This window comes from Phalacrocorax carbo, chromosome 8 (assembly GCF_963921805.1).
Source record: "Phalacrocorax carbo chromosome 8, bPhaCar2.1, whole genome shotgun sequence".
Classification (NCBI taxonomy): Eukaryota; Metazoa; Chordata; class Aves; order Suliformes; family Phalacrocoracidae; genus Phalacrocorax; species Phalacrocorax carbo.
In genome coordinates this window covers 41,750,604-41,775,990 of record NC_087520.1, presented here as the reverse complement: position 1 = coordinate 41,775,990, position 25,387 = coordinate 41,750,604, and the positions used below count along the sequence as shown (strand labels likewise).

Sequence of the window (25,387 nt, the reverse complement as noted above, 5' to 3'; positions counted from 1 at the left end):
ATACTACTTAAATTTTGACGTATCACTTTTATTTACCTCTTTTGCACAGCCTCTTTCAAGGACTGAGAATGGGTTAATGAGCTTTCTCATCAAAAACGCAATAGGAATCAAACTAAGAATTACTGGTACATCTAGTAAAATAAGACTTTTTCTCATCACTGCAGACATTTAAGCCCAAATGTTGGAAAGTTCATCATAAACGTAACTTTATATATGAGTTTACGTTTCACTAACAAACAATTTCCATCTCTCTGTCCATTTGTTCATAAGCTAGCACTATAACTGGAAGCTATCTTCTCTCCATTTTCAACTTTTCTTATATTTGAGATACAACGGGCTACAAAATAATCTCTGAAGAGACTGAAGACTCACCACTTTTTCTCTGACTGAAGATCAACTGCTCCTCACATTTGCAGGCATCACAAACCATAGTATAAGAAATGCATTAATCAAGGGAAAAGGATGAATCCCTTGTTTATCTTGTATTTTAAGGAGAAAAGAAATATAACATATTGCCATATCTGTCACTAAAAAAACCCCAATCCATAGAAATTGAGGTCCAGCCATGGAATTTACTATATTGCAAAACAAGTTAAAGGTGTGCAAGTGGGAATTCTGTCAGAGAAGACAAGACAAAATGACACAATTATTCCAACTCAGAGCTGATATGCTCCAAGGTATACATTTTCCCCCAATCACTGTAAATATGAATATTTTAGAGGTTAATATGAAGATCAAATGTGGAATGCATTTGCTGAAAAGATTAATATCTTTTCATTAAAAATGAGAGTGCACTGTTGGTTCAGCATTTGCATTTAGATCGAGTAAGTAATAAGTATATTGACTGCTTAAGACGCATATCTCCGAAATAGAAAATATGGATAAAGAGGGTATTGTCCATCAGCAGAAGTGGACAAGCTTTTTCCACTTGCTACTGTTACCCCTTCAGAGAACTTAAGCCCTATCAACAAGAACTCTGTGATTTACTTATCACAGCAGAACTGGTTGAATACTGTAAAGAACATTTATGCAAGCATTCGCTCCTTCATGCGAGCAGTGTATCGGTGAATATGTATCAGTGGGCTGCTGTTGATTTGAAAAATTGCTAGACACTGTACAGTCATTCATCAATGTATGGATAGCAATAGGTATTTGCTAGCTGTTATACACTCATTTTTGCTGCAGTAGTTGTTTAAAGCTTAAGAGCCATCCAGTTAATCAGGAGGCTCAGCCAGCTATTACAAGTGGTCCACATAAATATGAGCCAGATGGGCTAATGTTACTCCAGGTTTCACATTGTTTATGGCACAAGGCTTTCAGCCCCATGTTCCCAAGTAATAAAGATAGGGAAGGGTATATATGATTCAAATAACGGCAGACTGATGCAACAAGATTGGTTCGAATGGTTACAGAATATAGCACTTCCTTACTGAGATCGTGGCATGGCTTGCACGAGCACTCCAAGCGCCAGTCTTACTGGAGAACATACGTTTCATTTAACTGAATCTAGCCCAGGATTTCTCAGAATCACAGAATACTTGAATCGGTTTTCTTGAGAAGAGGTGTTTAAAAACATATGTGACAGCATATAGTCCAGCATGTAGCAGATATCTCAAACTATTTGTTAACTTTAATTCAGATTAAGCACAGCAGTTTCTATCAAAAGCAAAAGCGTATTACTCCTCAAACTGTGAGAAGTAAAGTAAATATTTCACTGAAACAACTGTGGTGGCAGCTTTCTTATAGTACTTCAGTCATATACAATTTATACAAATCATACAGCTACTTTCCTGCAGCGCAGAGGGGTCTGTAACACTGGCAAAATAGCATTGTGAGTAAGCAGAAAAACTGATTACTGATCCATAAAGGAAATTTAAGAGTTGATTCTGCAAGAGTACAAGCATTTTCTCCTCCTATGCACATGAGGAACGTCATTTTTCTTTCGCTGCAGGGAAACATCACTTTGAAATGGACCCTCCATGCCCAAAATACAAAATTCAGGACATTCCCTCAAGGTTTCTTTCCTCCTTTTTTTTTTTTTATTCTTCTTCTTCTCCCCCACCCCGTTTTGCTCTATTTTGGGTCATTTAGACAATACACTTTGATGGAGGGCATCCTTCTTCTCTGAATTTATGAATCAAAATGTATTCTCCAATGGATATCTGGAGGTGTAATTTGCCCCCTAACACTCTTCAATCTTTATTGCTGACACATTCAAGGATGCCTAACTCCCACAAGAAAAAAAACCCACATTAATCTTCAAAAATACGTCCTTACCTGCCTTCTGAAAATGAAAATGGATGTTCTTTGAGAAATTATCTGAGTTTTGCTGCAAACCCTGAGGATCATGCTCTTTTGGAAACAATTTTGAATCTGAAAAATTTATAAATAAAAATACACTGATAGATTCAGGCTGTACAAATCCTGCATGGTGCTGTCTTTCCCTGGAGGCGCAAAGCACCTAGCTTCCCTCAGCAGATGTCAACAGAGATCAAAAGCACTCAGCAGCTTGCTGCATGTAATCTGTGGGATTCCTACATACACTTTTTCTGCATAGTGGAGTGACCTTTTTGGTTAATGCTTTTGTAGGTGATACTATGCTATGGAAATAGCTCCAAAGCACACACTGTCACCCATCCATGCTAAATTGAACACCCATTGAACTATGACCAAAGTTAGAAAAAAAAAAAAAAGCTGATCTGGGGATCTGAAAGCAGACAGGCAACTCAAGGAAAAGACCTAAGACAACCTTTCTGTTTTGAAAGTGCAAGAAAAAAACCCTAAAAAGAGAGTGATGTCTTTCACATTACATACTTCTTGTGCTGCCTTATGCACAGAAGGCCTTTGGAATAGCCTTTGAATAAGAGGTCACTTAAAAGACCAGGCAGCATTCCCATCTCCATACTCTCAGTTTAGCAAGAGACCTAATAAATGCCGGTCACAGAAAAAGAAATTTTGAAGGCTTGTAAATTTAAAATTGTCTTCGTTTTGAGCTGATCCTTTGTAGCTAAAAGAGCAAGCAGGTGCACAGTTGAGGTTCACCAGAAACAAGTTAATTCTTTCCATTTTCCTTTCTTTAAAATTTTGTTTCATTTTAAAAGTGTCTACTTAGAATTTACTACTAATTGTAAAGTATTACCAGAAAGAAATGTTTGATTTTTCATCTCCTTGAAATTATTAACCTAGAGGTTTACTAAGAGTTTTAACTACGATTCTCCCACATATATTCAATTGGATATAAAAACTGTAGATGGCCAAACTTTATTTTACTTTAGAGTAAATACCTGTATTTTGATTCTTTGCCCTGAAACAAAAATATCTGAGGCTATGCCATAGCAACTCTTCTGAAAATGCTGAAGCATAGGAAAAAAATTTGGACTATAGAATATGCGCAAAACCTGCCAGGAGCTTTGTGTCTCAACATCTCAGTATCCCCACTGGGCTATACCCTCAGTCTCCTGTTCCCTCTGATGCACAAACATGAAATAAATGATACCTAAATTAAAAAAAAAAAAAGACCCAAACACCCAAACAATTTATATTTTGTTAATTTGTCTTAAATGAAATGGAAAGTCTCCCACAAGCATCAAGATCCAAGCAGTGGTAAAACTTACTAAAGGAGATGGAAAATATTAGTAATTTTAATCAGTGGTCTAACATGCTTTAAAAGAGTTCATATCAATGCCTTGTGTGCATATATGTGATCAATGAGAAATAGTTTTCTCCCTTCTCCACGTCCATCCTAGAGAAATTTTTACTTTAATTCAGCCTCTTAATTGGTGTCTAGGGCTAATAGAGTTTTAAACAGTACACCTACAAGGAACAACTGAGAACAATCCACTTTTGACTAGTACTCACCTCTAAAATTCAAATAGAAAATAAATAGAGCTAGCAAAAGACAGAAAAATCACAGGCAATTGACCCAATTTAAAGTTTAAAATCTAGGAGAAGCTTGTGGCTTGAATTGGCAGTCATGAATAATCAGATTCCCCAGGACCAATTTTTGCAGCTTCTGAAGCTGTGGAATTCCCCAGCAGAAATGTACACACACACACCCCCCCCAGATAAATACTGCGTGTACCTTCATGAGATACACCTGCAAATACTCTGACTCAAATCCCAGTCATCAGAAGGGATCAGCTGATTTGCTCAACATCCATTCTCTTTTCCGAGCAATGGAAAACATAAACAAAATCCTTGCTGTTCCCTAATCGTGTCTACTATAATACGCTCTCCACTGACATGCCAACAAAAGAAGGGTAAGAACTGAGGAGGTAAAAACATTCCTCTCTCCTGTTCACAAATACTCTTTCATGCAGTCTTTGTCCAACCATCATTCAATGCCTCTTTCTACGTTTTTGTCCTCTGATGTTACACTCCTACGTGCAAGGCTTCCAGGGGAAAGATCATTTCTTTGTCCCACATTTATACAATGCACATCATAGAAGATTGTGATAAATAGACAAAACATTTAAGATCTACAAAGGTTCACCAGAGAACATATAACAACAATAGGGCACTAGTATCAGCTGATATCCTTCAGAGGAGCGGCAAATAGTACTCTCTCCAGCCCACCAGCTTTCCAGCATCCTGAAGCACTTCTTCAAGCCTGGTGATATGCAGATACCTTATTCCCTAGGCAGTAGCTAGGCAGACATTTCCTCCTCCAGATGTTGCTCCTATCTCTCTCTACCCGACACAGATAATTCTTTTTCAGTAATTCAATTTCACAAGCTACACAGAAATACATTACTTATTTATACAGTATCAAGAATATGTTGGCACCCAGAATTGTTCAGAACCATTAGGCCGCTTGTCCCTAAAAGCTGCAGTTATGGTTAAAACCAGAAGTTATACATCTTTGACCATGAATGGCTAACTCCACAGATCTGAAAAAGGAGCTATGACTACCAGTTTCTACACAAGACATCCATAAGCAGGAAGGGGGCTGAAGAGGCTGAACCCACAAAGATGACAGAGAGCACAACACAAAGTATCTTGTAAAGAAATGGCAAACATACTTTTTCCCAAGTGTTTCTCCTGACAAGACAATGTTGGACTGGACTTTAACTGCAGATAATACCTGTTTTTAGTGTTAAAATTTTACACAGCCCTACATTTTGGCTCATAAAACATACAGCATTTGTAGCAACAACAAAAATTACTTTGCAGTTTCAACAAGTCTGCAGCTTGTCATGCCTCCTTCAAAGTAAAGGTATTGAATGGACTATTATTAAAAATCATGAGGAATTCAGAGCTTGCTTTCAGGATATACTACCCAGCCGTAATACCCGTTCGATTGAGGCCAGACTTCTTGCATGGAGACAGCATCATTATTTCATGAATCACCAGTGACCTTTAGAAGATATTAGGAAAAGCAGGCATGTTCATTCCCTTCCATTGATTTTCTAATTTTGAGTAAATTGGTTTAATCTGGAGAATGGTTATCTATTAGGAATAAAAATACCTAAACTGACTTCAGAAAACAGTATTAAGCTTTTGAACTGAAACAATGAGTTTAGAAGGGAAACTTGAAGCAAAAAGGTAGTGATTATATAAATCTTAACTTGGGCATGACTCTGTGGCCAGCCACACAAGTACAAAAGAATTGGAATCTCTCTAAACTTAAAAGACAGATCTACAGACCCAGACCGTAGTTTTACTGCACTATGTGTCTGGTTTACCCATTGAATATCTGCTGTTGGAAAAGCCTGCAGAAAAACTACTCACCTAAACTGGGAAGTGGTATGGCATTGTTATTTCTCATTTTAACCAAATGATAATGTGCTGAATGTTGAGAACACTGGGTAGTCCTGAATCTAACTAATTGAGGAGCAAGTTCGGTAAACCAGCACATACCTGAAAGAGCCTGCAAGAAAAGAACTTGGTTGTCTCCAGGAACCTTAGAGAACACAGGGCTATGTAATGGAAGAAAATGTTGATTTATAGAGTAACTTTTTAGATCATCATTGTATTGATACCCAGATCTCATATGTTCTGATAATTAAACCTTCATCTTGACAGATTGGCTCTACTTTATTATATTCTGAACAAGAAATGATCATACCTAAGCTTTCTTTGCTACCAATTTATGCTCTCATAACGTTAATGGTCTATAATAAACATGGATTTTGGCACTATGCTTAATTCACCTTAAAACCGCATGCAGACAACCTGTCCCCTTTACTATTCCTTTATTGTATTGTCATTTTTTGCCTGTGGGGTACCAAGCTAATCAGTCCATTAACTCAACTCAGTAAAAAGAAAATTCTAGAAAAGTATTTAAAGCACCAAACTGAAACAATCTTATAACAACAATCTCATAACAAACTATATGCACAATTAGCTGTTTGTTGGTTTTTCTTTTTTTTTTTTTACTTCCAAATGGTCAATTGGTAACTCAAAGTCAAATTCCACTTAGTCCTGAGGTCCTTCATCTCACCGTCCAACACTAAATGTCTTGCCCAGAAATTATGAACTACCGGTTTTATAAATATTGATCAGAGCATATAACTTCTTATGCCCAAATAAGAAATGAACAAAACTCTTAACAAACTCCTCAGAGTTGAACATCTGGATACCTACTCCTGCAATACTCTGAACCTCTTCTCACATCACAGAAGTAAATTATAGGCACAAACACTGAAATGTCAGACTGGAGAGGGGAAAATGCTCACTTACCTCACGATCCAACAGTACAGGTGGCACCACTGTAACAATATCTCCCTTTTCTGGGTCAATATAGAACATATTTGGAGATGGTTTGGTAGGTGTCTGCTTGAGGATGTTATACCGCAGAAGAGCGTTGTCTGTGCTAGAGTCATCAGCATCAAATGCTGTCATACGCATCACATTTGTTCCTAAGGGAAACGTGGACAGACAGCAGAATGCAGTTAGCAAGAACATGTGAAATTATGCTGCCTTCACATGTGAGAAGCAGGTGAGTACAATACATAATTATCTCATCAAGACTACTAAGTAGTTTCACCTGATGTTCAGTCTGTACTTGTATTTGTATTAATTTTACTTCCTACTGAGCCAACAACAAAAGACTAGCGTTTCTGGTTTGCAAGAGACATATGACCCTTACATAAGTTCCCTGTACTTGTATGCTTTGTTGGCTTCCATATTAATTGCATTTCACTAAATGAACTACAGATGTATCTTCACTTTAAATTCTACAGTTAGAAAGTCTACAGGATATTTTTGATGAAGATGCTGAAATACGAGAAATGTCTCTATTTTCACTTTGTCTTGCAGTTTCACAATTGGTTGGACATTATAATTTCTATCAATAAGAAATTTTGTAATGATTAAAGCCTACATGATTCTAATTTCAATTTGTACAAATTTATGAGCTTTATGGGCTTACTGTATCAGCCTTAATAAAACCACCAACCTCTATTGCCAGGCTATCTTTCGAGTGATGAAGGATTTTTTAACATGAAAGTCCTATAGCATACAGTTCTGCTATCGAGTGCAATAAAGTAAATGCTGTTGAATGCACAGATTCCTAAATGATGTACAGAGGAAAAACCTCTCTTCTATATCACAGTTAATACAGGGAGACTGAGATGGTGCCAATTCCCCCCTTCACTAGCAAAACACATACTCCTGCATCACAGGAGCAAGTCTTTTCCTCTCTCTTAGATAGGAACACCAGAGGCTGATATAGCCTACAAAATTCTGTCACAGGATTCCTTCATTTGCTTTGTACAGTACATTGAGAACACAGGAAAGAAAGTAATTAGGCATCTGGGCTGAATCATGAGACACTCACTGCTAGACCACTATGATTTCTTAGTAAGTTCATTTATAGGTATGAATGTAAGCATTATCTTAAAAAACAAAACAAAAAAAAAAACCACAAAACAAAACAAACTAACTAAAAGCAATATATCATCATACCAAAAGTAAGGATTTCTGGTAATACTGACCTGAAGAAAGAATAAAGTCCTACCATATAACAAAAAAAGTCATTAACAAATCAACAAACTGCTTTCAATGGTGAATCAAAGTAACAAATTAATGCAAGAGGTATTAGCAAACTTTATACAAACAAAGAATCTAGGAAGGTGTCCGTTCTTTTGCCTAAAAATCTCAACTAAAACAATTTATCAAATTCCATCAACTATCCAATTTACATTTCAGTAGCTTAGCACTGAAACCATATTATCTAAAGTGTGAACCACAATGGCAAAATTAGTTAAAATTCTTGGAGATTAATTCGTATGTGGTGGTTAACCCTTTAGAGACTTTCAGCTGGCAAGTATTATTTTAAAATATCATGACAAAAAAAATTTCAAATACAACATTTTCATTTCTTCACAGGTCTGTAAGACCATATGAGCTGTTCTGAACATCTACTTAGCATTTTGTGCAGAAAACCTACAAGTTATTAAAACATTCTGGTACAGACAAGGCCTAAGGCATTACATTGGAAGTGTCTGCAGAACAGAAATATATATCATTCATGTACAATGATAAACAGTGAGTTTACATTCTTTGTGAAAGTCCTGAAGCACAGATCATTCTAAAAATCAAATAGAAATGAAATTTTGTGGTAAAAGCAAAAACAAACCCAGCTTCATTTATAGGCTGACATAACACCTGCCTTGTTCAGTATTAAACAAACACAACTGGCTTCTTTAGGTATGTTTCTTCTTCTTTTTTCTTTTGCTGTCCTTCCCAGAGTACAAAGTATTGCCTCTTGTTGTAGTGACCTTGAATATAAGCTCTCAAAGGTTTTGCTTCATTGCTACTTCAGGCAGAGTTACCCCCTTGAGAAAAATAACAGAGATCTGACAGCATGTTGGTTTTATTCACCAGCGATTAAAGGTCAGACAGCTCAAAAAGAAGCTTACCACTGGATACCCTGCCATGTTTTCCAATATTACAAGGTGATCCTAGCCCTCGTATTTTCACCTACTTTGTTTGAGACTTCCTCAAAAGAAAAAAGAAAAAAAAGCAGATTCCTGTTTTGAAGAATGAAGATTCACCTTATTTTCACAAATACAACATGCTGTGCTATTTTTAGATGTTTATCACATTAATAAGATTATTTATATTCATATTAGATGACGTGTTTCATGAAGATCTCCTAAGTCACAAGACTTCAGTGAAACAAAGAAGTAAAACAAATCTTCAAGGGATCTTAGAGAGCGCCCAAGACAAGTGAGATTCAATGGGTTTCACTACACAACTCTTTCCTGAAAAGTGGAATTTAATAGGATGTTATACTCAAGTACATTATATTTTAAAGGAATATACAGTTGCTATCCTTATTAATCTATTACAGGGGTTGATGCTCAGCAGAGATTTAGAAACTGATTAAAATATATACTCAGGTAGAAATCCTAGTTATATGGTTGTCCTAGACAGTTCTACTGAAATATTTCTGACAATGAATGAAGACTGTGGAAGGCACATGTAGATTTTAAGATCTGATGTACTTCCCCGAATCTGAAGTTGCTCTGGCATAAAACTGGTTTAACACAACGGTGGAATCTGATTCTGATATGCCAGATGCAGTTCTTTAACCTTTCAACTCACTGGACATTATTTTGTTCTGTGCAATCATTCCTCTGGTGCATACGGATGAGGAATTCCAGCAACTCAGAAGAGCAGAATTTTACATTCATTTTGCATAGAGATGCTAGCTGCAGGAGAAAAGCTGTAGAGAATTAGATCCATTTGTTTCTGTCTTGCTTTTGTCAAAGGTTTTGAGATATTGGTTTCTAGCTACCATCAAAATGGCGTTTACATTTAAATAAAAGTTATTCTATTCTCACAAGTTCATATAACCGATGTAAAAATACACATAAAATTTGGGGCTGTCTTTAGATGGCATTATGCATTAGTACAGTCTATATAAAGTTGCACCTGTTTTCTGTTCATGAACATCAATACAGAAAACTACACCTGTTTAAACATCACCTATATGCTTACATCGCTACAGCAACCAGAGGAGCTGCTGAAGACTGCGGCTGAAAGCAAAATGGAAGCCCTTGCACTGAGTTGAAAGTTGGTGCTAGGGTTCTGCAGCCGTGCTGAGAATGGCCTATCTTCACAAAGCTCTTGTGGCCACAAGCATGTTTGCAAATTAACCAGAGTTCAATGCTGTCCATTCATTTCAAAGCACATATACACAAAAAGCTAGAACAGTCTAGTATTTGTGGTTGACGCCTCAAAAATCACAATAGTTTTAAACCAGCACCTAAATATATCCCAGGGACCTTCTGGAGAGGTCCAACAGCTCAATTTCCAGGGAAGAACTTTCCTATCCTAGTTGATGTATTCACAGAGAGAACACACATGACCATAGATTTGGGATTGGACCACCACAAAAAACAATGTTCATAGAGATCTCTTTCCTAAAAATATATTGACACAAATTTTTATTTTAAAAGGCTCTACAGTACGCATCCGGTCCAAAAGAATTTAATTCAAGATGCACACTTCCTCAGTATTACTCTTTCATCATAAAGTTTTATTCTTCATAAAAGATTCATTTCCCCAGACCCATAAACTCACTACTTCTAATTCAGTGTCATTTTATAAATACTTCCATTCCTGGCATCCATCAAATGCAGCTGGCTTTCAAACCACAAAACAACAGCTTGCTACATTATCATGTTAAACAATATATATTAACTTATCAAGCTGAGGAAGAAATGTCTGCAGAATCAGCAACTTTATAGTTCTGCCGACGATGTGCAGATACTCATTGAGGCAGCCTCTCTCAGTAAAGGTATAGTTATGCCTTGGTGCATTTCAATATTCATGGTTTATTTGTCGCACCTTCTGGGCAGTTCCACTATTACCATAATCACTCAAAACTTCTACTTGCGCCTCCCAGAGTTCCTCATTGATCAGACATATATTCCACTAGCCAAGCCATTGCTCCAGAGGCTGCAGCTATCAATCTGCTGATCGCTCATTTGGCCTGTAAGTTGGCTTGGAAATATTGGCAAAAACTCCCCTTAGGCATGAAGAAGTAAAACACAATGCTTGCACAATTTTGTGGTGATTGGAGCAGATGCTTTCTTGGGGAAAAGCTCTTTGGCATTTTGTTATTTACCTCTTAATAACCTTTCTGTTTTCTTTTTTTTTTCTTTCGGTGCCTTTTATTTTTGTGCTGGTTTTTTTTCTGTCAAGATGCCAAGAGAACATGGGGAACAGTTCAGCTGATGGATGAGATTACTAGTAACCCCCTATCCCTTGTATTTAATTATTTATTACATTCAGCTGCCAGGTTTACAAAAAAAGACTGGAATGTAGTAGAAACGAGGAAGATTCTGAATTTGAATATTAACATTAAAATATTACCCACTTTAAGGACTGAACAGTTTTAACTTTATGAGAGCTACAGTGCTCAGAAACTTCACACTGGAGTTTTCTCATGTTATTTTTACTCTTTTCATGAGTCTCCACCGTATATTCAGTACATTACATGTTTTCTCTGTGTGCTACGGAAAGGGAAGGGTCTACTGCCCTTATAACATGACAGGATTGCTGAGTGTTATTTCCACCTTCTTCACAAGTTCAGATGTACCTCCATACAGTGATAATAATTAGTTGCACAACGGTATACTTTCAAGTAAAGCTATTTTAACCCAAGAAGAACAAAGAATGAAAAGTGGGATTAAAAAGGAAGAAATCAAGAGGGTTACCTATATCTCTAGAGCACACTACATTTATTGCTACAGAAAAAAAAAGACACCAACTTTCAGAAACTGGAGTAAAGGAGGATACTCTCCTGACCACTACACTCCTCATAACTAATTACATGTTCAACCACTATTTTGCACTTTGAAGACCACAAGCATCAGGGAAGCAAAACAAGTATAAGAAGAAAGGTCTAGTGTGGTTTCAATCAAGTGTATTTGAATTGCAACTACAGTTATTAACTTACGCGTGTTATTAAAAACTTGAAGGCCTTGCTCAATAGAGAAGACATTAGGTAAGAATTAATGAGTTTGGGTTTTTATCATATCTTACATTTGTATAGGGCAACAGTTTTCTACCCTGCCAGACTTTTTCACGTTGTCTATTTAGACGTCTGGCAAATTCAGGATATGTGTGTACTTTTTAAACTAGAGCTTAGATAGCATCAGTGATCAGAACACTGGGCATGCCAACATATTGCAGCCAGCAGGAGTAGAGAGCTGCAGTGGTGAACTGTCAATTATGGAATGAATAATAAACAAACTTCTGTTGATACACAAAAGAAACTTCAGTAATGTTAAGCAGAGATGAAGAACCATTAAGAATTGCTACTCTCTATAGAGAGTTAATGCAGTCAGGAGGCATATAAATTGAGTAAGAAATAATGGGACATTCCTAGTTGAACATTATGACAAAACAGTAAAGATGTATGAGCAGGTCAACCTTTAGCAATACTTGTATTAACCTTTCTTCTCATGAGTAACACTGCTGTTTTGGTAGAATAAATTATTCACTGCTGGGAATTTTTGAGAATGAGTTATAGAGAGTACTGTCCCAAGCCATACTGTAGGGTAGAGTGTCACATGACACTAACATGAAAAATGTTGTTAAGAGCTTTCAGGTCCCTTCTGCTCCAGGCAAGACAATATATGAAATGTCGGTAAAAGACTCTGCATTAGTTGAAGTTATGTGACATGGATGCTACTTTGGTATATTGTGCTTTGCCTCTAGTTCTATGAATGCTTCTTTCTTTAGGGTCAAATTGTTGGGTGAAAGCACTGAAAATTGTTAGCCCCACCAAGGATTCCCAAATCATGCATATATTATCAGAACATAAAGGTTATGAGATTTTGTGGTAGCATAAGTATACCGAAATGTATGCTCTAGTGTGTGCAGATACAAGAAATTATGAAGCAAATAAAAAGAGTGTTATCTATCCTTTCATAATACTAAGATCCTCATCACAGATATTGTGTGACACAAAATATGAGACTCGGGGTCTCCGATTGGGATAATCTACATTTTAGACACTGTGCAGTCTTCCCCCACAAAAAAAATTACATGTAGTCTTTGCATTTGTCAGATAGACTACAGATAGCATGAAACAGACTGCAGATAGCATGAAACAAGCAGTTCTCTAAGGAGCAAAATCAATGAAGTTTCATCTCCTGTTGTATTGTCCAAAGACTTGTCTCCTGGATTGATGAGATGATGTCTTAGAGGGGCTAAAGCCAGTCTTTCCCTTAGCAAGACCTTTAATAGGATCCTTTTTCTCCTTTTATTTTCATGACTTGTATGAATTTAAGGTACTTCTTCAGACAACTTTATTCCTACAAAAAAGTCAGTGGAAACTAAGTGATAAGCTCAAAAGTTTTGAGTTTTGACTGCCAGAGAGGTAGAAACACATGCTAAAAGCTAACTTATTCAGATGGCTTCTTATTTTTATGTGCCAGTTTCTTGCATCTATACAAGAAACTGTATCTATATTCAAACTCAAATATAAAAACTATTCCCAAGCAGTCAGTCCATCAAGGGAAAGCAATAGGCTGCTTTTTCTCTAGCCAAGTGTAGTACTTATTCAGCTTCCCCCTCATCTGAACATACACAGGTACAGAAGTAACAACAGAAACCTTGATATGCGGTGACACAGCTATTAAAGGCTTTTATGTAAGAGGAACAGGGCTGGTTGGGGGAAATGTTCTTCTCTATTTCAAGATTACATGTCAAACTCTTCAACTTTTAAAAAAATATTAACTTTTCACATTTAAAAAAATAAGAGTTTAATATTTTAACACATAGGATTTGTGAGAAAGAAAGGAAAGGTCTGTGATGTGTTCCTGAATGAAGGTTATCCTTTCTTAAATGTGAATCTAAACCTTCAGATAACAGGAACAAGGGAAATAGGAGAGGAATAGTGACTGGTCTGCTGCCATTAGAAGTTCCTCACCAAATTATACCTACTACAGCTCCATCCTCCCATAAACTGTTCCCCCAGTTCTACTCAACATCATTGCTGCCCCCTCAGGAAACAAGCCTTCCTTGATCGGATGGGGAAGTCATCACACTTGTTCACTTACAGCCTCTTCTGATGAACTGGGAATTACAAATTTAGTGAAAGATGACTTAGAACAATAGAGTTGTAGATGAAAAGATGATGTCCTTCCTCCAGGTATGAACAGGCTGCAGATACAAGCAAACCACAAAAGAGTTTTACTTAACTAAGATTCTGCCTAAGTTCCGGATCTGTAGTAAAAATGTCGCACACTCACGTCTGCTTCTCTTTTGACCAGTGAAGACTATTAAGAAAAGGCATGAATTACTTCTTGGATCATGACCATAAACTATAAAAAGTCCCACTGTTCTAATAATCTAACTGCCAATTCATAACGTAATATTATATGTCAGATAACATAATTCATAAAGCAATATAACACATTCTCTTGAAGTAAATGGTTTAATGTAAATGACGATATGCATTGAACATCTCACAGCAGGCGAATATGACAGAACAGTGATTTATGCGTGAAAGGAAAGCTATCCAACATACAAAGAGTAAGATTCAGCCCTAGGCGCACTCAGAAAACACAGAGGACCCACGTTATCCCTGGAGCTTGGCTAGCACTAGAAGTCAATCAGAAAAATCACAGGAAATAAAGACTACATAATATTTTAAACCATCATTAAATTCACTCCCCCTAAAAACAATGCAGGACCATTCTTGAAAAGAATCAGAATACTGGCTTCTCTTCTGAAAACCTCAAACGGAGGAATTTCCACAATCCCTATGTAACTTATCACCATGACAAGTGCGTTTGGCAAACACCCGCCAGAAAGATAGCTCAAATCCTCAGGGGAGATAGGTCGATGCCTAAAATAACCAGCTACACTCTAGACTGTCACTGCACCAGCGGAGATGGAGGATGCCAAGCTCTCTCCTCACATTTTATGAAACTACTAGAGGTAAAAACTCTGAAATGCAACACCTCTTTTCTAGAGTGACTTGCTCATTCACTCGGCCCTTTGATCTGAACTGTCTGACAGCTGAAACATTTTGTCAGAGAAGCTTACGAATCACATGATTCACCATGATGTTTTCCCAGTTCCCATGTAAAATTGGAATTGCCTGCAATCATTCAAATTTAATTTCAGAAGTATACAGGCTGTTTAAATGCAGATGCAAACTTTATAGTCAAGAACAGCTAAGCAGAGAGCTTACTAAAAATACATATTCTGCACTTATCTCTGTTTTATAACCCAAATGTTTTCTTTTAGCTTTTCTCTACCTTTTCTTTAATAGTTTCACATTCTTCTAACTCTTCCCTGTTTATCTGGGTGGTATAGTTCTGGCCAGAGCAATGCAAATTGCTAATAGACAGCAATTTTTAAAGTAATACAAATCTATAAAGGCTGATGTAAATTTCATATCCAGAATTACCCATGAGAAATTACCTTTTGAATGAAGTAGAAAGCTTCCCCTAAACCTCAAGACAGAAAATAAACCAGACAAAATTAGATTAATCATTTAACTTTCTCCCAAAAAAAGAAGTTAATGTCCAGTTTCTCCTAGCCTGAAAGCAGGGAGGCAATCCTGATTAAGATAAATGAAGAAAAGAAAACAGATATTTCAGAGATTTCACTTAGGTTAGTAAAAAAGGATTGTCAATCATTTGCATTCTGAACTTCTGGGAGAGAACTGGCCATCTTTCCCTTCAAAGCTACTTTCACCTTGTTTCCATCCAGCCCTGTCAAGAAGAGTTAGTATTCTGAATATTTACAGGAACAGCAACAAGAACAAGTATAGGCTCTTCTCTTCGGCCTTATTAAACAAAACATAGCTAATCACTGGGAACCTAGTTCACATTCAGCTCTCCATCAAGCCATGAAAGCCTCTGAATTTGGAGACCTAGCAGCACTTACCAGGTCTTGGAGCCAGGTATACATCCTAGCCATATTCCAGCCCACAACCCTTTCACAGCACCAGTGTCCTCTGGAAAGGAGACTTGGGTGCACTGGCAGAAAGGAAGCAGCAGTGTGTTTTAGTATGTCCGCCAATATGGACTACTGGAGAGCCTGAGCTGCGAGGGCATACCGTAGCTGACAAAGAGTGAAGGTAACACTTTGGACTGCCTTTTTTTTTTTTTTTTTTAAATGGAGAAATCCTATGCCAGTAATGGCTGCAACATAGAGATGTTTGTCAGTCATGTTTTCTTTTTAAGCTAGGACTGTCTGTAAGGCAGGAGTAAAACTAGTTAAATAAAATTCATGGAAATGAGAGAGATCAGTGCCAAACATAGGTTCTAAATCAGTAGTATATTAAAATCTAATAGCACTCTGAAAATGAAAAGGAAATGAAAAGAACATTTTTCCTTTCATTCCAACAACAAATTATTCCAAAATGAAAAAAAAAAAAAAAGGCAATGTAATGTATTGACAGCGAGTGTCTATTTTTTTTTAAACACTGTAAAAATATAGTCTGTGTGGAATGGGCATTAAGAAACCCAAGCTACATACTCTGTGTGCATGCTCCGTATTAGGACTTGTTCAAGAACAACAAAAACATTGAGAGACTTTTCTAAGGAGGTAATATTTTCACAGATTTCAATAGTCTTTTGATCAGGGCCACACTTCATAGATGGAAGATCTCATTCTTTAAATTATCTACTTTTGTAAAGGAATTGACTGGCTTCTTAAAAATATAAGAAAGGCAGCAATTATACTCCCCTGTCTCAGTGGGCTTTAATCAAAAACATGTCATTACTTTACAGAAACCACTTTAGACTATTCTTCTGTGTCCAAGTAAGGTACTGGCATCCTTACTGATTAAAAGGTAATAATATTACATTTTAATAAGATCTCTTAGTGCAAGGTCAAACTTCCCTGATTGGAAATGCTTTTTGAGACAGTGGACCAGAATTTCTGTTGATCTAAATCAGCCCAGCACTACTAAAGCAAAGATTTATATTAGGTGAGGCTATGGAATACAGGAATGACTTTGAAGGTCTGTATCAGGTATACACAGCATTTCACTGACTTTGTTCCCTTTTTACCTTCCTAATTTCTCACTCCAGTATATGTGAAATGAAAGAGAAAAGCAAAAGCATGATCTGTGCCTTTTTTGTGCCTCTTCTCTGTTAGACCCTTTTCCTTCCTGCTATCAGCCACTTATACAGGTACCATTTTTTTCACATGGATATAGGATAACACCACCAACATCAGTAACCACACCTTAGAAGTCCTCATCTTTATCCTTTGCTTCTTTAACTAATATGAACTGCTTGTGCATTAATTTCATGTTACAAAGCGGGTATGTAATTGAAACACCCATCCATGTTATCCATGATTCCGGTACTGAGATTCCCATCATCTACATCAACCCAAAATTAATCCATATAAGCCAAGGTTGCTTCGATATTATAAAAGTGATATGAATAAAAGAAGAATCAAACTTCATAATGAGGAGGTAAATCTTCTTACATAGCTACTAGCTTCATCTGTAGCAATCAAAACACACGCCTATTCTAATGTATCATTTCATCTTTGTGTTCATTTCATAGTCAAGCCCTAGCCATTCGATCTACTAAACATCTGAAAGTTTTTATCTGAGGGATTAGTGTTTCCATCTTAATACAGGATCTTTTTAGGTGAGTTTTGTTTTTCTTTCCCCTCTCTGACAGATGAACTACTGGATAAATTGTTTGGTTGGTCTCCCAGTGCCTGCTCTGTTGAAGTCATTAAAATTTGTCCTGCTCAGACGATATTTCGTAACTTCTTCACTGCTAAACACAATAAATGAATTAGGCAACCACTCCCTGTCCTTCATCCAGAGAACTGCGTTAAGTCCACTGCACTTTAATTCACAGAATCACAGAATGGCAGGGGTTGGAAGGGACCTCTGGAGATCATCCTGTCCAACCCCCTGCTTGAGCAGGCACACCCAGAGCAGGGGCACAGGGCCGCGTCCAGGTGGGGTTAAAATTCCTGTTAAAACCACAAACAGAAGTGCAATATTTGATTGCAAGGTCTCAAACTTAGTCTTGAACAAATCATTACAGAGGCTCATACTGCATGTCTTGGAAGGATATCCTTTCCCTTAAAAAAGGATTCATTCTTCCCCCATACATTCTTCTGAACCAAGTTCAATATCTTCTCACAGTAAAGGAGTCCGCAATGAGGAAGGATGAACAGAATCAGTTATTCTGGAAACCCATGCTTTAAATTGGTCAGCCTTTAATCATGTCATAGCAACAACTCATTTCCTAATAGCATTCTAGAATAATAGAAGATGGAATGTCTTTCAGCAATTTCCCCATCTTGAGATTGAAATATCTGCACATATAAATCTTTGTAGCCCTACCCAAAATTCTCTTTTTTGGTTAAATTTTATTTTAAAGCGAATGATGGCTGAATTTAATAAATGATTCAGATGCTGAAAGAGTATACTGTATGATTTTAAAGCAGGTCTTTGAAACTATTTTATATATCACAGGTTTCAAAAACTCTATCCATATATGTTACAAGAATACACTTCAGGGCGTGTGGTATATGTTTTTGGTAGGGGCCTTGATATTCTTTCCTTAATTAAGTAATTAATTAAGTCACTGGGTTCAGCAAGTTTGGGGTTACACAGTGTGATTAATTTCACCCAGTTACAAACATTTGAGCCTCAGATATATAGTTTTTAAGTTTCTGAGTAGTCGCTGGAGAGGGAATGGCAATTTTGGATGCAGGTCATCCCATTCTAAGCTAAATATTTAAGGAAGGTGTGATGAAGCACCTGTAGAAATTAATAATTCTGAAGGAAATCAAACTCAGAAAAGATATCAAACTCCCAGGTGCTTAAAATAGGTGATACCACTCCTATTAATCCTGCCCATCATTACAGATGTCGAAAACAGCATTAAAATTAAGTCATTCTCCTGTACTTTTGTTCTAGTATCACACACTCCAAAAGACTTTCCCTTTCCCACTTCATGACTACTTGCAGCTGAAGGGAAAACACGCTTGTAGGAAGTGCATTAGAGGCTGCCCCGGCTCTGTGCTGGCCAGCTTTACAGTCCGCACTGATACTTGACCCTTGAGGTCTGCAAGACTTAACAGCAGGCCATGATATCACTGTTCTTAATCCCTCAGAACTGATGCATCGTTTTAGGAAAGGACCTTAAGCAACAAATCAAGTTATTTTAACTTTGTGGGTAATTGATTTAGTATTGAAAGGGCTACATTATGTCCCTGCAAATAAAATATGGATATGGAAAAGGCTCTGTATGTCATAAAACATTTAAATATTGACTGTGGAACCCCTTAATGTAAAATTAATAATTAAGCACAGAACAGCTCACGATATATCACTGTCAGCAATTGGATACTTAGAGATCATAAAGATTTGTGGACCTGTGTGCAAATATAGTGTCTTTAAGTCACAGGCTTGTTCAAGTATATTTATACATATGCATATATTCTTTCCTCGGCCCAAAGAAAACAAGCATCAGTCAGCGCTATGTTGTGTCAAGAAGGAAGACCCAGAAACAGATTTTAAACGGCGAACACACTTTTACCTTTCCACCAAGTACACACCCTCACCTTGAACACACTTAAAATTCAAGTGGTTCACATGGCTGGCAGTGAACGGAATTCAACCGCTAAAAACTCCTAATTCACTGAGCCCACTTTTCCTTCATGTCTCTCCATCACATCCTGGCTAAAAGGACAAAAGTGGGTTTGTTCCTTCGCTCCCCAAGCTGGCTGGCAGGGATCTAAATAAAGTCCAGAAGCTATAACCCATATCTGAAGAGTGCTGATAAGTTCTCCTTCTGCCACAGCTTTCATTGCTCCCTGGTTTTGAAGCTGAGCTTCTCACCTTACAGAGGACTTCATATGAACCTGGCAACAAGGTCTTTGGTGTGGAGTTGGCTCAAATGTGGGGCATCTTGGAGTGCAAACAGATGAAGCTGATCTGTCCTTGGGTATCCGGCTTGACTACCTTTTTCCTGTTTTCCCATATTGTGGTGCTATACCTACCTGGCTGACTCCTAAACTGAGGGAAGGCAGATTTATAGACTGCTTTCTGGGCTGAAGGCCACAAGATACGGGCATAGTGTAATACGGCCAACTAGTTCAGTCACCTCTGTACCCGTTCTTGCACAAAGTAGAAGATAATTTTCTGTCCCAAAACAAATATCTGAATACAGTTAGGACAATTTTTGTAGGCAAGGACACCAAATACATACCAGTAGTTCAGTCCTGTTGTATTCAAAGGCCTATATCAGGCATATAAAGCATAACAACTGAGCAAACAGGACTTGGGAGCAGACAGAAGTGGCCCTGTGTTGGGTCCCCTGTTGACTTTTGCCCTCACAATTTCCAGTGCTGAAAATGTCAATAGCAATATACCACCAAGTTTAAAGGCAATTTGTAAATATAATTTGTCAAATACATGCATAAATTTCCCCCCCCTCCCCCCCGCCTCAGCTCTTTTATAATTTTGGGTGGAGCCCTGGTGCAAGGTATATGGGAGAATGACAATTTCAAAAGCTATCATCCTTCAGGACACATTCTCTAAGAGTTTGAGTGATTTCTTTCATGCAAAACTTAAGTTAGAAAAATCAAGTAAGAAATATTTTACTTTATACCCCTTGTGCTTCTGTGATTTATTAATTTGTTTTCCACTAACTTATATGGAGTCCTACTTTCTATGGATGCGAGCTGTAAATCTCCCTGCTAGTCAACAAAGTCAAGGTCAGTACTGAGTCATAGTTTTTGTCTCTGAGATGTCTGCTAATATCTTTCCCTGACACTACCGCAATGGGATGAGATCATTGGTATGTTATTACAGGATACCTATCTAAACTCAAGGGAAGAAGACCACAGAATTCCTACTACAGCTATACTATAAATTCCTTGACTTCTGGCAAGACCAGTAACTTCTGAAAAAACTCCAAACTTAATACCAGTTGAAGCAAATAAAAAAAAAAAAGACAAAAAAACCACCCCAAACTTATCTACTTTGATATCTTTAAATTATAATTATTTTATGTCTGTTTATCTAAAAAAAAAATACTTATGACAGTTATAAGGTGAGCCACAATGATTTGTATCTATGGATTACGTGTTAAATTTGAAAAGTTGTAGCTTAAACCATACATTCATGACAGATCTTGAAAGCCTAAGAGGAGATAGGTATTCCAATGTAATGTTCCCATGTCAAATGAAGTTATTCTGTATTTTTATCACATTACCAGAAACATGCATTAGATAGCTGCAAACTGTTTTATTCAGGGAATTCCCTTAGCTTTTTATTCAAATGTACTGCTTTAAAGAGAGAACAGTTTGTAATTTCATTCACTTGCACGTGACTTATGAAATAACCCATTGATACTAATCCCAGCAGCATTCTGTTAAGCATGTTGTACTTTCTACGCCTATAACAACCAGATCTGATAATGATGATCTTTGCACTGAATACATCTGTTGACACAGTGCAATTAAGAATTAAACCAAATAGGTAATTTGCTAAAGCAAATAAAAGGTGGCATATTTCACAAGTTTCCCAGTTACACTGTAAAGACACAGAATACCAATAAAGTTTAAAAAAGAATCAAGAAAACAGTCATGTGTACTTGTGCAAGCATTGATTTTTAAAGCCAGGAAACTGGTGACAATATGGTTATGTTGTCAAAAGCACAGAAATGCAGGTGCTAATACCCCAGCTTCTTGCACAGTGCTAAGAGTGTAATGTTCTCAAAGAAATTAAGCTCTAAAGACATCAGGCATGTGATTTCTTCCGTGTATATTTTCTGAATTCTTCAGACTTTCCCTGGTTAATAAAACTCCATCTATATTAAAATGTACATAAACTCTTGCCCCAAAGGGTATATTTTTATTAATACATATTAAGACTTTGTAAAAAAACACTTATTTCTCTATACTGAATACCAGTGATATTTGCTGTGCTTGAAGCAATCATTGTTTGAGATTGAGTTTCATTCGAAACTTCTAGATGCATTCAGAACTCTTATTAAAAAAAATCCCAGAACGAAAAACCTCCTCTAATGTTCCATACAGTCTTTGCATTTAACAAATAAACAATATGTGCGTTCATAGTACAAATTCTCTCAGTCTCATGTACCGTGAAATATTGTATTCTACTAACCAGTATTTTATTTGCTGGAATCAGACACAACAGGAAAAATAAAATGGGAGTTTATAAACTTCCTTCAGTGAAAGTAGAGGGTCCCAGAATCAGGTCTTATGCAAATTGCTCTATAGGCTGACTTCCACTTAGTTCCAGCTTTCTCAAGAATTATAAAACATCCTTCAGAATTCCATTTCCTGAAGAAAGCAGCTTTTGTTCATGAAAAATGACAATTACAAAATGGTTACTTTGATGGCAACCAATAACGCTAGAGCATTTCTGCCACTTACACTGACATTTTGCATACAAAGATCACATAGAGCAGTCGTTAGCTGAATGACTAAGCTGCCTATATCTGACTGCAATAGGTTCACCTGGTGCCTGAAACACACTCTGAGACAAAATTCTCTTTTTCCCCCCTACCCTTTGCTGGGAATCTGCTGCTGGTGCTGGAGGATGAAATAAGGTGGTCTTGCTAGAAGCAACATTCACACGTGGGCTTTGTACTAAATAGAATGAAAAGTATTGCCATTCTCTGCTTAGACTCTGTCCATAAATCAGTTCTTTCTTTTGTAAAATTAGCAGGTAGTAGAGGCTGCAGAAGAACACCACTGACGCTTTTATTCCAATTTAGCACTCTTAGCAGTAGTTCATAATATCATTCAGCTGCATCCCACTTGCAAAATGACCTAGTTATGCTAATTTCAGAGGGCTTTTATCACATTTACATGTAGAAATAAATTGATGAATGTTTTGTTGGTATATCAGTTATGGAATCTACTGTATATGCTGCTTGAGCTCCACATATGGATGCTCCCTGCTGCTTCAAACAATAACAGTCCTGCGTACGGGAAAAAAGTTACATCATGAACAATTCAATGTAAGTGAATGCACTTTTATATTTTATCTCAAAAATCTTCTTTTTAAACTAATGCTTTGCCCACCAATGTGCCAAGGTCTGGGCACTGGATAAAAATGCCTCTGAGCTATTCTACATAGGACATCATGAAGTCATCCTTTCATCAGGACTTGGATGGAAATGCTAGAAAGTGGCACCAGTGTACAGTAGTTGGAAAGCAATTGGCAAAAACTAGCTAAGAAAATTTTTCATTCTCTAGTTGCGCACATGTTCCTAAAGCAGTGAGATCTATGTACATATCTACAAACTGGATTATAAATTAAGCATGCTACAGATGTTTATAAGCCATAATTAAAATCAACCCAGTAACCATCAGTTAAACATCTATGAAAGAATCATTGAAAACTGGTTAACCATTTATAAGGCATTTATATAGAAATAGAGTATAAATGATAACTTTCAATTTTCCAGGCAAACTTTATAAAGTAGTTTCATTTTATCTTCTGTCCTAGTTACTGCATGTGGAGACACTGCGATACTGGATATGTGGTAATTTCTTGCAAGTTTTGACTTCTCAATATTGGAATGACAGTATGAATAATAGTACAGGAGCATTACGTGCTCATAAAAGCAAATGAATGCTTTAAGAACTGACAGTACATACATTCTTAAAACTGGAATCTATTTAAATGTACTGCTCTGAAGCAAAGAGATATATTTTAATATATGTACAGTTATAACTGCCTGTGTGTTTTTCCTAGACATGATTTCATTTTGAATAGTACTATTTAAATGTAATGTAGCTAATTTTATATATTTTATACACAAGCATATATATTTGGTATAATAGATACACAATAGATGTATAGGTATAGGAAAACATAATAAATAAATAGATTTTAAATAAGTTATTTTTAGCTTATATCATTGCAAATGAGGTTCAAACTCAGGTTCTTTCAACTGACATTTTTACCTGCTGAATTGTCCACATTGATTTGGCTTGACTCAAATAATGCCAAAAGAACCACTCATGAAATAGGCAGCTTAGCATCCCCTCTTAGCTGCTGTAGCCAAAGTATTCCCATTTGCCCTGCTTCCTGGGCATCTCTAAGATGGCCTAAAGCTAACTGACCCCATAAACTTCTACAACCCTACAAAAGAATGTACCTGCCCCAGTGCCCATTAATCCTACAAAGTGTAATATGCTTCCTTTTCTGTTTTTCATATTTCAGGCACTTACTTATTTAGTACTTGTTGTGGTTTAGCCCCAGTCAGCAACTAAGCCCACCCAGCTGCTCGCTCACTCCCCACCTCCTGGTGGGATGGGGGAGAGAATTGGAAGGGTAAAAGTGAGAAAACTCATGGGTTGAGATAAAAACAGCTTAATAGGGAAAACAAAAGCCGTGCACACAAGCCAAGCAAACCAGGAATCCATTCCCTCCTCCCCACGGGCAGGGGGTGCTCAGCCATCCCCAGGGCAGCAGGGCTCCACCACGCCTAACAGTGACTTGGGAGGACAAACGCCATCACTCCAAACGTCCCCCCTTCCTCCTCCTCCCCCAGCTGTACGTGCTGAGCCTGACGCCATGTGGTGTGGGGCATCCCTGGGTCAGTTGGGGTCACTGTCCCGGCCGTGTCCCCTCCCAACCCCTGCTGCCCCCAGCAGAGCATGGGGAGCTGGAAAAGTCCTTGACTAGTATAGGCAGTACTTAGGGACAACTTAGCACCTACCTAAGAACAACTAAGACATCAGTGTGCCACCAACACTATTCTCATACCAAATCCAAAACACACTATACCAGATACAGTGATGAAAACTAACTTTATCCCAGCCAAAACCAGCACAGTACTCTATCATCAATAACAGAATATATAACTGTCCACTGATGGAAAAAGCTGTTACAGGATTTGAAGGTAACACTGCAAGGTCTCCTTTCACGCTCTTTTGCTGCATGCCAGTAGTGGTCTGGTTCAGGTTGGAGTAATGATATCACCCATGGCATATACAATCCTCAACCACATTGCTAAATGTCAATTCCAAATTACTTTTTTTATTTTACTCCTTCTGATGCTGACTCTGGGAACAAGACTGGGTCCTCAGATTCATTTCACACAGGTTACCAGAAAGGCATCAAAGTTTTTCACTATTGACACATTGACCTATTGATATGGTTTTGCACCAGTGAGCTTAAAGATGGAAGATTACACAGTCCATCAAATTTCTGAGAAATTCAGGTCCTTGTGATTTCATTTTCTGAAGTAGAAATAATATTATCTTCACCCAAAGGCACTGCTAAAGACCAGAACTCTTACCTGATCAGCCTACTATGGTAATTAAAAATACACAGGCTTTTTAAAAGTAATCAGTGGAGATACAGAATTCATATCATTCATGTTATGCTGCATGCTTCAAAAGCAATTAGTACTAATGAAAAATTATATATGTTGAG

At 37.3% G+C, this 25,387-nt stretch overlaps 1 protein-coding gene across 2 annotated transcripts in view; it reads right to left on the bottom strand.

Moving 5' to 3' along the window:
- Nucleotides 1-25,387, bottom strand: part of CDH13 (cadherin 13) — a 514,885-nt gene that overhangs the window by 148,129 nt on the left and 341,369 nt on the right. For both annotated transcript variants that reach the window (XM_064459660.1, XM_064459659.1), the window contains exon 7: nt 6,682-6,860. In XM_064459660.1, the coding sequence (XP_064315730.1) occupies nt 6,682-6,860 (179 nt within the window). The remainder of the gene's footprint in view (nt 1-6,681; nt 6,861-25,387) is intronic.